This window comes from Onychomys torridus, chromosome 6 (assembly GCF_903995425.1).
Source record: "Onychomys torridus chromosome 6, mOncTor1.1, whole genome shotgun sequence".
NCBI classification, from domain to species: domain Eukaryota; kingdom Metazoa; phylum Chordata; class Mammalia; order Rodentia; family Cricetidae; genus Onychomys; species Onychomys torridus.
Window position 1 is genome coordinate 74,527,016 of NC_050448.1, and position 16,064 is coordinate 74,543,079.

The 16,064-nt window shown below is 42.3% G+C and overlaps 1 protein-coding gene and 1 non-coding gene across 2 annotated transcripts in view; both read left to right on the top strand.

Annotated features, from left to right (window-relative positions):
• The window catches only part of Spag17 (sperm associated antigen 17), a 235,607-nt gene that overhangs the window by 59,491 nt on the left and 160,052 nt on the right, over positions 1-16,064 (top strand). Inside the window, exon 4 of the mRNA XM_036191366.1 lies at positions 13,450-13,581. Within this exon, the coding sequence (XP_036047259.1) occupies positions 13,450-13,581 (132 nt within the window). The remainder of the gene's footprint in view (positions 1-13,449; positions 13,582-16,064) is intronic.
• On the top strand, positions 6,424-6,498 carry Trnaa-agc. The gene has a single exon. It is a non-coding gene; the product is annotated as a tRNA-Ala (tRNA).

The following is a 16,064-nucleotide window of genomic DNA, read 5'->3' on the forward strand; positions in this document are numbered from 1 at the left end:
TGTGGAATAGATATATTCTTTCCATATATCATGATGTTAGTATTTGTCTAAATCCATATTCAGGGTGTGTGATGGGAAATATATTTCTGTTCAATAAGGCATTTAACTCCTCTCATCTCTGCTAAATTTATACTGTTTACCAATACTTATGATGGTTTCCTTATGAGAATTTTCATGAACTGGAAATACTGGGTCAACGTCTACAAAGCTTTTCAAAGCTCTTGACACAAACTGTCAAAATGCATCAGAGGCAATTTGAGCCAATTTGCATTCTTTCTAACAGTTTCAATTTAACCACGCCCTCTTCACCACTAAATTCTCAATCCTCAATTTGATAAGCAAAATATCATACAGTTGGATATGGAATCATATTTCCTTTGGCCATGTTTTATAAGTATGGAATTTATTAGAGTGTGATTTTGTTCTCAGACTCTCTGAGATAATGGGATGGCCCCGCCAACTGTTGGAATTCAGGATGGGAAATATTTGCTTTAAGTAATTTAGAAACAGATTTCAGGTGCTATGAGAGACACAAAAGGATATCCAGGCCCTTTGCAAGCTCACAGCATACTTCAAGAGGAGAAGACCCTCAGAATTACTATAATTTCAGAAGCAGGAGTGTACAGGAGAGAAATGTAATGAAGCCTGTATCAATGGGGCCAGGGAAGCAATCTCCAAGTCTTGGAAGAGAGTGTGAGAAGGGTGGCATACTCTTTGGTGTGAGACCCTACATGTCTATTTTCTTACCTCCTCCTGCCAGCGGCTCTGATGTGGCATCCAATGTCCTCTGGAGGACCCATTAGAATGGCTGGTTCCAGTCCAGACCCCAGTGATGGGTTCTATTGCGTGGAGAGCTTTTTTTTTTTTTTTAATCTCTCAATCCACAGTATTGGGAATGCCTCTGGACACATGGGTGATCTGAAAAAGTCCAACCGATGACAGGTTGATCCTTAAATTTTGGACCATGTTAATTCATGGCCAAGAGCATCTCCTCTCCATATTGACAGCTGGATAGTAAAAAGGGAGCATGGCCAGGACTGTACCATCAGGATAGTTCAGCGATAGGACAGGGCTCTGTATGTGGATAACACAACAGCATCCCTTCCAGAGAACTCCTGTTAGCTCCAGGCCAACTAGAAAAGCCAAGTGAGGAGGCATACAGTGGCCGTCTCTTTTGATTCACTCGACAGTTGTTGACTAACCATCTACCATTTACAGCTTTGAATTTTTATTAATAGAAAAAAATAACAGAGAAAAGCCAGTGCCTTCCTGGGGCTTACTATGCAACTGTGGAGGAGTTGGTGGTGGAAAAGGTAGAGGGAGTGGAGAAAATGGAGCAAGAACGGGAAGTGGAAGGAGTCTAACTCACCAAAGTTGGCAGCGATGGCAAAGCTGTGAAGGCAGCCTTTGGGATCAAGGGGGAAGGAGGGAGCTGTGTGATACAGGAAAGGAACATTCAAAGGGTGGGGGAGGGCAACAAGTACAGAGGCTCTGAGGTGGGAACACCAAGAAGGAAGTGCTACTGGGAAAAAGTACCAGGAAAGGAAAGGAAAGGAAGGGGAACCCACCTGGAGCCACGCACAGGTCAGTCAGTCACAGGCACGCTGAGCTGAGGCTAGCCTGGGCTATATAGTAAGACCCTGCTTTTTAAAAAACATTCTGCTGAGCCGGGCAGTGGTGGCCCATGCCTTTAGTCCCAGCACTTCAGGGGAAGCAGAGGCAGATGGATCTCTGAGTTCGAGGCCAGCCTGGTCTACAGAGCGAGATCCAAGACAGGCACCAAAACCACAAGAGAAACCCTGTCTCAAAAAACTAAAAACAAAACAAAACAAAACAAAACAAAACACATTCTGCTGTGATTCAACCCAAGAGTGGGGTGTGTGTGTGTGTGTGTGTTGGAGAGATGGATCAGCAGTTAAAAATCAATCACTGCTTGTCTTAGATGGCTTTGTTAACAACACAAGCTAAAGTTATCTTGGAAGAAGCATCTCTGTTGAGAAATGCCTCTGTCAGGTTGCCTGGAAGCAAATCTATGCATTTGTTTGGTTGATGGCACAGAGGGCAGTGCCACCCCTAGGCCGGTGGTCCTGAGTTGTATAAGGCGGCAGGTTGGGCAGTCCATGAGGAACAAGCCAGTGCTGCTTCTTCAGTTCCTGCCTCCAGGCTCCTGCTTTGAGTTCCTGCCTTGGCTTCCTGAGGGGAGAGAGTGTGATCTTAGACTTACAGGCTGAAACAAACCCTTTCTGCCCCAAGTTGGTTTGGGTCATGGCATTTTACTCACAGTAAGAGACAGTAAGTGCTCTCGCAGAGGATACAGTTTCAGTCTCCAGCACCCACATCAAGCAGTTCACAACTACCTGTAACTCCAGTTCCAGGGGACCCACTGCTTTCTTCTGGCCTCTGTGTGCACCTGAATGCACAGGGTGCTCATAAACTCACACAGGCACATAGACACATATAAATAAATAATAAATAGTAAATAGTAAATAGATATGCATCTTGCCAATTGGGTGCTGTGTTGCTAACACACTCTTAAAATTGCTGGACTCTCCAGTCTGTACACTGTTGTATCAGATTCTACCACTATATATTTTATAGAGATACAGAATACTCTTTAATAGACAGAAGGTCTTTCTCTTTCCTTCTTTCTATTAGAGTCAGCCCAACAACTGTTTCTCAAGGAGGCATGTGCTTTCTGACATGGACTGTATCTGTTAGAAGTTCAAAATACACATCTCTCTGGGGAGATTCATTACAGTTCAAATTATACATGTCTGTTAGAGTGGGATCAGTTCTACCTTCCACATATTTATTATTGCTGCTTTCTAAAACTTCCTTCCAGCTCCAAAAAGGTCTTAATCCCTGTCAAATGTTATTAAGTTACTAACTTTTATAAAGTCTTGAAGGGGATTGTTTGTTCAGTTTCGGTGACTCCTGGTTACTGCCAAATATTATTTCATTTCAGCACAGATGTAAAGGGTCCAATGACTTGAATTACTTCACAGTCCTGACACTGTGGAGAGATGGATACCAGTTTAATTATGGACAGCTGAAAATGATCTGGGAGTCACCTGCTCTGGATATTTATCATCATTATGAACTTCTCACCAGGCTGTGGCCCCGTACACTTTCATAACGTCCCATTTGTGTTGGGCAGACATTATGATCTGTACAGAACCCACCTTGTCTGTCACCTTTGAATTTATGGATAGACAATTTAATATTGCTTGATTATTTTCCTTTCCTCCTCTTGACATGAGGAAATGTGTTTCAGTCATTTGTGTTCTTTTTCCTCCCCTCTTTTTTTTTTTCTGTCTCTACTGCTTGCTTCCCACTGCTGCTGTTACCCTCCCAGCTGCTTTTCCAATTCTGCCTCCTTGAGAATTATTCATTCCTTAAAGAATGTGGCCTGGATAGGCTAGACGCATGAAGGACCTAGCAATGCAAAGACTGAAATGCAGTCAGCACTCAATGAACGCAGTGGGAATGAAAGAGGAGCCGCAGGGAAGTTTGGGAGATAGAGGACGCTTTCCAGAGACTGCCGTTGTCTTGCCTTACAGACATCATTAAGAAGCAGGATTTCTACTTCTAAGGGCCTCTACCCACTGCTCCGTAACTACATATATTCTTCCGCATTCTCTTTCTATTTCTGCCTTTCTCAAAATGGACCTTGATTTTTTCCCAGCAGGGTTAGACAAAGGGTTGGATGAACTGAGCAGTCGGGCTCCAGCCAGCTGGTAATAAGCCTCACCCATCCAGCTGCTCCCCGGTCCTCTTCTCTCCTGAAAGCCTTTCAGGAGTCCCCATGCCATGCTCCATACTTAGATAACACTAAGAGCTAACTGCAGCCAGGGACTGTGATGAAAGCGTCGCTCACCACACTTAGTCGTTATAGGCATTCCTTTACATCTCAGCATTGTCATGAGAACAGCACTACTCACATTCTCTTTCTGCACATCTTTCTCAATAGGGGGTGATTCACAGCCCCCCACCCACAGATACCATTTTGACAGTGTCTGGAAATATTGACTGTCACAGCTAGGTAGAAGCCATGGATGCGAGAAGCATCCTACAGTTCACAGGAAAACCTTCCACAACAAGGGTTACTGGTTCAAAGCTTGTTCAAAGCTACCTGGTGATATCTGGGAAGACTACAGTGTCCTAACGTGTGCCTTTGAGTCACATTGCAGGTAAGTAGTTAAAAGGCTCCAGCAATAGGCTGATCATTCCTGGTACCAAAGAAGTCACAGTTCCCAGCAAGAACCCTTTTATATAAGCACAGCTCAATGTATGTGGCTCTTTTCAACTGTTTGCTGACTACCTACTCTGGCATCCTTTTCATTAAGTATATAGACTCAAGCCCAGAAAGAGCAACATTTGACTCTTAAGCATTGACATTTTTGTGCACATAGACACACACAGTGGGGTAAATGATTCCATTGATTTTTAAATGTTATTAGCAGATATATAACAAGTATAATATAAAGGCAGATTACATAAGTAAATAGTCATACTGCCCCTAATATTCTTTGAAGTACAAAATAGAGTTGCAGTATACAGTGAATAAAGTCTACATAATTAATCAGATGAGCGCTTAACTCGTAGACATAACATCTTGTTTTCTGGCTATAAATCAAAATGATAGATCATCACACATATTCATTTTAAACTACCAATTGAAAATGTTGCTGTTGTTCTTTTTACTTCTTCAGTAGCACAAATGCCAGTTTTGAAAATAAATATAGATACTGTGTATATTTTAGAAACTCAATTACCTCCAAATTTTGTTTGACGCACTCATATTTTATAATGACCCTTGTATGTGTGTACCCAATACCAGTCACGGCACACGCTTTCACAAGTCATGTGAATGCCTGCATAGCCAGATCCTGTATCTCACACTCAGCACACTCTCTGCCTTTTTCTCTCCCACAGTCTCTGTTGAATCCATGTCTACATCCACTCACATTCTCCCACACTGGTGCTGCTCTCCCCCAGGTTAGAGGATGTGTTAGTTACTTAAAGAAGCATTTATTTTGGTTTATCATTCCAGAGGGAGAGTTTGTAATGGTGGGGACAGCATGCCATGGCCAAAGGCATGGCTGGAGGAGCAGGGAGCTGGCAGATTACTTGTTATCCACATACAGAAATAAGAGAGATACCAGCAAGTGGAGTGAAGCTGTGAACCCCCAAAGCCTGCTGGCAGTAATGCACATCCTCTAGCAAGGCCTCACCTCCTACAGGTCCTGTAACCTTGGCAAACAGAGCCACCAACTGTCAACCAAATGTTCAAACATTGCCAATGGAAGACGTTTCTCATTCTACCCACAAGAAAAGGACTTCCATGTCTCATCCAGAACTTCTCTCCTGTGTGGTCTGTTCCTCAGCTACAGCACCACTAAGCGGGGAAAGAGGTGTCCCAAAAAGCACAAATGTTGAGACTGGGTTTGCTTACACTGCTAGCCTTAGATATGGAGGTCCTTCAAGTTTGAGAGAAGAGCCACCTCCTGCCCTCAATCCTGCACAGCCATATCCAATACTCACCACTTGGAAAGCTCCCCCCACATTCTGTACTGAAGCACACAGTCTCAAAACACAGCTAATCACCCATAAATACAAAGTGAGTTGCCAAAGGAAATTTCTCCCATTCTCCTAAGTGTTAGGATGCAAAAGGCACCAGGCATTGAGAAAGCGTATCAGAGGAGAGAAAGGTAACAGAAAGAAATCAAAAGTAAACTGATAATCTTTGATTTTTTTGCCTTACACCAGCCCTGTTTATCTTCATACAGCAATGGATTTCCTAAATGCCCAGAAACAAAGATCTCAGCCTTGCCTCCACAGATTTTCAATGCTGCTCACTTCAGCACACTGTGCATCTGAGCACACACTGGTACTGTCACAGGTGTGCAGGTTTTGCTTACACTGGTGGCATCTGTTGGGGATGGGGCTGAACAATTGTCTTCTCTGGGTGTCTAAGTTAGGTTTGTATTGCTATGAGGAGACATCATGACTATGGCAATGCTTACAGAGAAAACATTTAATTGAGGGTTGCTTGCTTAGAGGTTCAGTCCATTGTGATCATGAAGGGAAGCATGGCAGCGTGCAGGCAGACATGGTACTGGAGCAGGGAGAGCTACATCTTGCAGGCAACAAGAAGCTGACTGACTGTCACACTGAGGGAAGCTTGAGCAAAGGGAGAGCTCAAAGCCTTCCCCCACAGTGGCACACTTGCTCCAACAAGGCCATACCTACTGCTAGTGCCATACCTCTTGGGGGCCATTTTCTTCCAAACCACCACATTCTACCTCCTGGCCCCAAAAGGCTTATGGCCATATCATAAGGCAAAAATGTATTCAGTCCAACTTCAAAAGTCCCCATAGTCTATCATAGTCTCTACACAGTTTAAAAGTCCAAAGTCTCGGGGTTGGGGTTTTAGCTTAGTGGTAGAGCACTTGCCTAGCAAGCGCAAGGCCCTGAGTTCGATCCTCAGCTCCAACAACAACAACAACAACAAAGTCCAAAGTCTCTTCTGAAATGTATGGTAGTCTCTTAACTGTAATCTCCCTCTAAAAATCAAAATAAAAAAAAAATCATAACACATACTTTCAATTTGTAATGGCAGAGGATATACATGACCATTCCAAAACACAGGGAAGGGAGCATAGCAAGGAACTACTGGACCAAAGCAAGACCTAAAACCAGCTGGGCATACTCCATATTCTGCATTTCCATGGATAATGTCAAAATGCTCTTCAGATCTCCAACTCCTTTCAGCTTTGTTGACTACAACACACTTCTCTCCCTTGGGCTGGTTCCACTCCCTGTTAGCAGCTCTCCTCAGCAGGTATCCCACAGTTCTGACATCGCCAACATCTTAGGTTCCCCAAGGCAATCCATGCCTCACCTTCACAGCTTCATGCAATGGCCTCTCTCCTAGGCCTCCATTCAGAGACACCCCTTGACATACACACGCCTGGCCTCAGCAGCTTCCTTTAGGTTCACAGGCAGACTCCATATCCTGTTTCTTCTATCCTTAACTCTAAAACCAGAACCATGTGTCCTTAGTTGCCAAGTTCTGCTGCTTTCTAGTGCTGGAGCCTGGTCCCCTCTGTTCAATAACATCTTCACCTGTTTCCTGTCTCTCACTGCCTAAGCTTGGCTGTCCTGAAACTTGCTCTGTAGACCAGCCTCTGCCTCCCCAGTGCTGGGATTAAAGTAGTGAACCAACACACCCCAACTCTAAACTTTCCTTTAATTCCTTTTCACAAGTTAAAAATTTAGCTGGGTGGGATCTTGCCCTGAGGTCACCACTCCCTTTATTCCATTTCTTAATCCGTTTATCTTCTTGAGCACAGGACTTAGCTACATTTCACTTCCTGATGCTCTTTTTCCTCTCAGAGTGTGCATTTTGTAAACTTTACCATGCTCAGCTTGCTCCTTTTCATTATACATCTTCATTAGAGTTACCACTAATATCCACACAACAGAGTCTACACTAGGCTGTTTTGAGATTTCCTCTGCCAAAGGAATTAATCCAACACTCTTTACTTTAGCCTCAGGCACACTCTTTGGACAAGGGCAAAAACCAGCCACTTTCATCATTAAAATGTCATAAGACCAGTCTCTAAGCCACATACTAATATTCTTCTTTGAAATCTCTTGATCTTCACAGTTCATCAAATCACATTCAACACCACTGTCTTCCATGCTTCTACTAATATGACCCATTAAGCAATGCTTAAAGCATTCCACTGCTTTCCTAACCCAAAGTACCAAAGTCCATATTACTCTAAACAAAAGCATGGTCAGCAATACCCCACTCCTGGTACCAACTTCTGTTTGAGTTTAGATTTTGTTTTTTTGTTGTTGTTGTTGTTGTTGTTGTTGTTGTTTTGTTTTGCTGTGAGGAAACACCATGACCATGGTAATGCTTATAAAGAAAACATTTAATTGAGAGTGGCTTATTACATTTTCAGGGGTTCAGTCCATTATTTCATGAAGGGGAGGAGCATGGCAGCATGGAGGCAGCACATGGTGCTGGGGCTGAGAGCGCTACATCTTGCAGGCAACAGGAAGTTTCACACTGAGGGAAGCTTGAGCAAAAGACACCCCAAAGCCTATCCTCCATAGTGACACACTTCCTCCAACAAGGTCACACTTACTAATAGTGACACTCCCTTTGGAGGCCATTTTCTTTCAAACTACCACACTGGGTATAAAATAAAAAATCCCCAAAACACAATTTTAAATGAAATAAACTTTTCCCCACTTTTCACATCATAAACCCACCCTGACCAAAACACATGGCTACTTATGTGTTGGTTTTATCCAATTAACAATAAAATCAAAAATTTCAGTTCTAGCAATATTCAGCTAATCATTAGCCACCATATCTGACAGTACAGATAAAGAACATTTCAATTACTACACTCACCTCCAAATAAAACTATCACTATCGATATAGACAAAGATTTTAAGTTGAAGAACGTCCTGTGTTGGTGATGGTGGACAACAGATCCACCCATGACATGTTGGTAGGAACAAAAATGCTACTAATAAGAATATATGGAAGCCTAATATAAAAAAATAGCCTGCATGTCCACCTAATTAAATGACCAAACACATAAGAGAGGACTACTGTCTATTAAAAAACACACACATGAGCAAAATATGTCAGTACATACTAAGCATAGGTAGATTGTCCCAGATGTTTTTACAGAAAAACACATGTTACAAATCACTTAACCATACAAATAACATGCTTGTATAAAACACAAAGAGGGTGTGTGTTTGTGTACATACATACATATAGATAGATAGATAGATAGATAGATAGATAGATAGATAGATAGATAGATAGATGATAGATATAGATAGAAGAGAGAGACGGGGAGATCTGCTTATAAATGTACAGAGAAGAATGGAAGGCAGCATGTGGATTGTTTCATAGTGGCCATCTCTAGAAAGAGGTCTGGTACAAGAGTTGGGGAGATATTCTCTTTTTGCTGCACAGCCTCTTGTGTTGTTGAGATGTTTTTACCATGGGAATGGATAATGAATCCATCAGACAATGGGAATGGATAATGAATCCATCAGACAATGGGAATGGATAATGAATCCATCAGACAATGGGAATGGATAATGAATCCATCAGACAATGAGGAAATGAGTTAGCAAAAAAAGGTGATAGTAAAATTAGACTACTTTATAGATCCTCAATACCTAAAAGCCGCTTGCTTAGCTCTGTGCTAGTCTAGGTAGCACTGAGCTCTAGTTGGAGATTCTACTCTTGTGTGCTAAATTATCCACCCAATTCTAAGTCATCTACCCAAAGAAGGGCTAAATATAAAATAATGCTTTGTAAATTGCCAGAGTTAGAGGAAAATTCCATAGCCCCCAAGAAAAACTCTCAAACCAAAGGATCTTTCCCTGCAAGGGGAACCCCATCACTGTTAAAAGCTTCTGAAAGAAATGGCTTCCCTTGGCCTTCTACCTCCCCTGTCTCTCACACACATAGCCACTCCTTGCCACCTCCTTCACAAGTTGCCTTAAAATTCTGCTCCCGGAAGGAGAAATGCAGATCCAAAATCTGTACATCTGCAGCCCTTGCTTGCGATCAAGTGTGCATATTAAGCAGTGAACAAACTGTCCCTTGTGGTAAGCACACTGGGAAAATCAGGCAGAAACCTCATGGTTTTCTACCTCATCCATCCATCCATCCATCCATCCATCCATCCATCCATCCATCCATCTATCCATACATCCATCCAGCCATCCAGCCATCCATCTATCCAACCAGCCAGCCAGCCAGCCAGCCAGCCAGCCAGTTGCCATGGGAATGTAGAAACCAGTTCTAAGCACTGGGAAGGCATCTGCCTGTGCTTAGTACGTGAAGAGGTGCTACAAAGAGGAAGAGTGGTTGGGGAAAGCACTAGTATCTGTGGGTGGGCCTGACTGATCCCCAGACAAGGGAACGATTTAGCCCCTTTGTTTTATTCTCAAATCATTAGATGGCAAATCTGATGGAGTCATCTTCATGCACAGTGAGTGACGAAGAGGCAGATGTTGTTCTTGCTTAGTGTGCTCAGAGTCATAAAGCATGCTAAGGGAAAAGGGCATCCACCCACATTTTCAAAGCACTCTTCACACAGCAGCTAGGTACCACCCTCCCACCCCCCCCCCCCCCCCCCCCCTACCCCACCCCACCCCCACCCCCGCTGTAATGCTTGGCATTCTTCCACAGTGACCTTTCCCAGCAGAGGTCACCTCCAGTCACTCTACCCAAAGCCTCCTCATGTGGGCAGGTCCTTCCCCCTGCAGCCCTGACCCACTGAGCTCCCTGGGACTCTAAGGCCTCATATCACTACAGTTCTCACCATTTTAATGAGTTCCCTTCACCCCTATGATTCATGTTGGTTTTCTGACTCAAGCCAGGCACAGTAACCTGATGAGTGCCCAGGTTCAAATCCATATATGACTTCTTTCCTAACCAGTTTGGGAAACATAGATTTTTGTCTAATTGCAGTTAGCTTCCTGCTACTGTGTTCTATCAAGTCTCCTCAAAATTATAGCCTTTGTTATCTTGCTATCAAATAAACACACTCACATGCAGAGAGAGAAGAGGGAGCACAGAGACTGAAATACATACAAAAAGAGATATGCATACCAGGTGTCCATACACATATTGACCTCAACTCCCAGACAAATAACCTCTAGGGTACTGAAAGGTGGAAGGTTGACTCCTTTTCCTTAATTAGCACACATTAGGTAAGGAAATGAAGCCTTTCCAAAGTGGTCTGTAAAAAGGAGTCTTCTCATAAATCCCCTCCCCCTTTCAGTTTTTAATGCCCTAAAAGGAGACCTTCAAACAAAGGTCTGCTGAGGATTTGTTGTTCATCTGAAACCCAAGTCCTGGCTTCTGACTCTATATCTGCAAGTATTGGTGTGAAGAAAAAAGAACTTCTGGTGGGAACTCAAGTGTACAGACCTTTGCTGCCTCCCCTGGGGATGGCCATTCGAAAAGGTTCAGTCTCAAATTTTAAGTTGGCATAGACTTGTTTCTTTCTTCTTTTCTTTAATTTCATTAATTATCCTAAGGGCATTCAAAAGAGCCATATCTGGAGTTATGTGACTTCAGAGAAAGCCCAGAAGACAGGTGTGTCCAGGCTTTGCCATTGCTGGTGGTGCCTCTTGTAGGCTGAGCTGTCTGGGAGTGTGTCTGGCAATGAGTGGCTTCCATATGGACCATCAGGGCCAGCCAGAAGGAAGCATTCCACAGGGCTACATCACCCTCCACTGTACCCACTTTGCATCTACAGCTCATCGAGTGCCAGGTGCCTGCTATCCCAGTGACATTTCCCAGCACCCATCTCCTTGCAAGAGTAAGACATCACTGCTTGTTTGATGATATGCCAAGTTTTTATTGAAACCCAGCATGCTACAATTTTCAGATATGTAAATTAATTTTTATGGCCTGCAAAATACTTCTCTCTGGGAACTTTTGCTTGTGCTTCTAGTACATTTTAAACCAATGAGGTAATGTTCATGCACTTTTGGAGTCAAGAGGCTAGGAAGTACATCCAGATACATCCCACCCGTTACCATGACACAGGTGAGAATCCAATCTTCAAAGATCACCAGGAGAAGGCTGAGCCTCTGGGTAGCCTGCTCTAGCACTGACTCCCTTCAACACTGTCATGATCTCTGTACTCCACAAGAATGCTCCATGCCAGACTACTATGAGCTTTAAAACCCCAAATTTGAGTATTTGGGACCAGATGTCACAAAGCAGCCTGATTGTCAACACGCTATTCAGCTGCTATTGAAAAATGACATTTCAAACCGAACATTGACACTCAACCTCGGGGTTGGGTCCAGTCACACAGCTTCATTTTAGAATAAGTTCCTAGGCAGTAGACCCCCTTAGGATCTCAGAGCATCTTGGATCTGGTCATTATTAAATGGAGAGGATCTGCAGGTGTCCTGTCCATTTTCTTGATCCCTAAAATCACATCAATCATGCCCTTTCGGTAATTTGTGCCAGCAGAACAGAACCTGCCAGGAAAAGCAGCACTGTGCTTCCTGGGGAGCACTCCTCTCTCCACTCCCCACATACATGTACACACACACACACACACACACACACACACACACACATACACACACACACACACCTACATGCACATACACACACAGCTCTTGAGTCTTTGGTTTGTTCCTTTGGTTTTTGGAAAGGGAAGCCTAAAAGGCCTCCTCTTCCTGGGTTTTTCAACCTCAGTACAGAGCAGGAACCTGTACAGTCTCCACAAAATCTAATCACATTTTGGCATGTGAAGATCCACAGGGCATTCTCTAGTTCGAAGCAAAATATGTACCTCCCTTCCGTTAAGCTATTTCCCTTGGCAAAGAGGAAAAGTCAGAGAGACTGGACTGGCCATGGAAACCCTGACCCAAGAACTAATGTGAGCCTCAGACAAGACACAGCTCCAGAGAAGCAGTGCACACGGTCATTGTCTGAGATGGAGAGCCTGAAATTGACACCATATGCCTCGGAGGAGCGATTGCTCCAAGGGGTGGGGGGAGAAAAGCCACATGTCAGAACATTTTAGCAACACCTAATCCATCTCAAGGTTATAAATAAATATGATGCTCCTTTAGAAACAAAAGTTGAAAAATCTTTAACTAGATTGCTTCTGTGACAATCCTTCAGGCAGAAGTGGACTTTATTAGGGAGACAACAGGAATAAGGAGAAACGCATAACAACTTTTATGGTATATTTTACATGATTTTATTTTTTCTTGCAGTAAATAAAGTGGTTATAGGGCTCCAAGGAAAAGGACCCAGATGTTAGAAAGTTGTGTGAAATTTAGGGGAAACAAGCTGTAAAAAACACAGCCATAAAATAGGCTGTCAGTGCCACACATCTGGACAATACAGCTGTATGTTCCCAGTGCCTGTCGTCACCCAAAGAAAACTCAATAACCTCATTTCACCCCAATTAGTCCACATACCAACAGGATCAACATTAAGCTGCAAGAGGGGTGCAACATTCATATGGTGCCCCTGTGTCAAGCAGCTTTTATCTTTCACTTGGATTTGGTCACCAAGAAATAAGAGACTGCCAACACAGTCATTTCCACTATTATAAAACTCGATTCTATTATAATGTCCTAATAAGTCAAAGTTTGACAGTTTGGACTACCGGCCATGCCAAACAACAGACTTTCTGTAGCATGAAAGTGACCTGTCAATCATCCCAGATGGAACCCTGCCTGGGTCTACTTAGTACAGTTCTGGGAGTCTGGCACCATTGTACAAAGTGCTGGAAATGAAACAATCCAATCTCAATGGCACTGGGCACATTTCCCATGTATGTATTTGGCCAGTAACGGCCTGTCTGCATTTGACTGTAAAATGTCACCTTCCCTAATAATTGTGTTTCTTTATAGGTGTTGGTGGCAGCAAAAACAATTATGGACAGTGGAGAGAAACTTACCTTACCCTTGATAGGAAAACTCTTGAAATTTCAACTTCTCCAGGTTAAAGTAAAGGACCAGCAGAGACGAGAAAACGAAAAGAAGGTACTGTACGGCACCTGGGTCCCCAGACCTCAGCAAGTAGTGGGTGAAACACAGTTAAAGACGGTCCCCCTTCCTAAGCCACCAGAGCCTGTGACCTGGCAAAGCTGAAAGTCACATTTTGTCCTTAGGGAAGGAGCTGCTCATAGATGTGTTTGAAGAATTATGATGACATTAAAACAAGTACCTGCATTTGTGAAAGTGGCAATGTCCAGGTCATGCAATCAAGGTGGTTTTATGGTAGAATCCTTAAAGTATTGTAGCAATAATGGGACCCAGGAAAGAAACACAGCAAGTAAATATAAAAACAAGAGGGCAGAGTCCTCAAGTCAGGAACTCACTGTTTAAATTATCTGTGATACTCACTCAGAGTGTTTATTAGAATGCAAACACCACTGTGCTTTCATAGCAAAGTGACAGTTTCAGTAGCAACCCATCCTTCCTATTTCCACACCCTCCATTTGATCATCTTTTCACATATGGAAACTTTTCATTTACTTTACTTATGGAAATCAACCAGCATGCTTTTTTAATTCACATTTGCATCTGAAAAAAAGTATTTTAGAAAGCTTTCAGGAAACTGATGCCTAATTCAGAGCCATTTGTTATGATCATTACTTGAAATGAGAAATGCTTTCCTTAGTTTTCAAATCATGCTGAAATATTTTTGTGATACCAAATGCTTCTCTATGCATGTGTGTAATGAGTGTGCACATGCATATGTGAAATGGGTTGGAATGTGAATCCTTTGTGATCTTGAGTAGAAGGGACAAAAACCAACTAATGGAAACAGAAAAGGTAAATATGTATTCCCATTATGCCTTCCTTACCTTTGAAAATCCTTAGGTCTAGGAATCCTATTTGATTAAACTCCTGACTGTGGTGGCCATCAAAATGATAATGATGATGACATCACTTTGTACTTGCAATATAGGGCTCCATGCTTTCCTAAGAGAAGCCCATTTATCATCTTATTATGGTGGCACATATGTACCCAGGAAAATTCTATTCACAAAAATGGTTGGTGATATAGTTTTCTATTTACTGATGCTCTTTCCATCACTGATCATAGATTTGTACCTTAAGAAACATGCAAAGAAGTTAAGAGTTAGCAGAAGAAAATTTAGAACATATGAAACTACTATAGAAATCACTTCTTTTGTGTTTAAATGCCAATGTCATGGAAGACCTTGAATTATACACTTTTATATAAACGGTGAGTTTAATAAAACGTCCACTCCTGTGCACAGATGAAGAGCGTGCTGGAGTGTCACTTTATGTGTTTGCCACCTATTATAATTCAGTAATTGTTTACTACAATATTTTCAGATTTCAGTAAGCAATCTTCAAATGAAAATAGAATATCCTAGACACTTGGGAATTTTTTGATGCATGAAATGACATAAAATATGCTTGCGTTATTCTTTTGCTCAGCATTTCTCTGAATTGTGAACTATTTAACACGGTTAGGAAACTCTGAGCCTATGGAAAAAACCCTGATTTGCTTGTTGAAAATCTGAGTGTCTAATGAACTGTGGCTTGAACTTTAGATATTAGAGAAAAAAAGCATGAGGCACAGTAAAAGAGCTCTGAGCAATTAAGAACCAACAATTACATAATCTAACTTAATGTCCTTATTATCAGTGGTTCCCAGAGCATGAGTCCCTTGTGTCTGAGTTGGAACCATCTGAGTAGGTGCTAAATAAATTGATGAAAACTGATTGGAATAGATTATTCCCTAGAAAGTCCTCCTCATAAATGTGAGATGAAAGGAGTTGTTTGTGGAGTGAAGTAATCTATGTACATTTCGGCAACACTGCCCGAGAGGTTAGTTGGAACAATTGAGGTTAATGCTTGTCAGCCAAAAGTCTGGCAGAGAGCAAAGTAAGCATGTATAACATGTAGTCTGCTATAGCTAATAGAAGTGTGTTCACAGTGGGGAAGAGGATTTTCTTCCTCTGCTGAACCCAGGAGAAGGCTCTGCTTTTGCAGAGGGAGTGGGTCTTCAGCCTTTTCAACCTTGCCATTAAGTCTACAGAGATATTTGCTTTCATGTGCTAATTCTAGTATATTGCTTACATCTGTACAGCCCCAAAAAATGTTTTATATCTTCTGTGTTTGATTTTTGGAAATGAACTCTCTAAAAAATCAGTGCTTTAAAAAAAAAAAACATCCATAGCAGTAATTACAGAAAACGTTGAAGCAAAGATGAGGACGCAGAGGACTAATGGAGTTAGGTGTCTCTTGTCTTTTTGCCCCTGTGGAACAGATGTCATGTGTCACTATATATTTGGTCCTATTTCCACAATCAAAATTTTCATTACAAGTAAATGGTAGATTATACTTTCAAGTGCCAGATAGAGCAAAGATACTTTAGACTTGGTGAAGTCAAAGAGCGTGCTGCAGTTGGATTCTGGCCATTGCTTTCTGCTTTGAAAGAAAACTTGTTAAGTTATTAATATCATGAAAACTATAAGAAAGAGGTA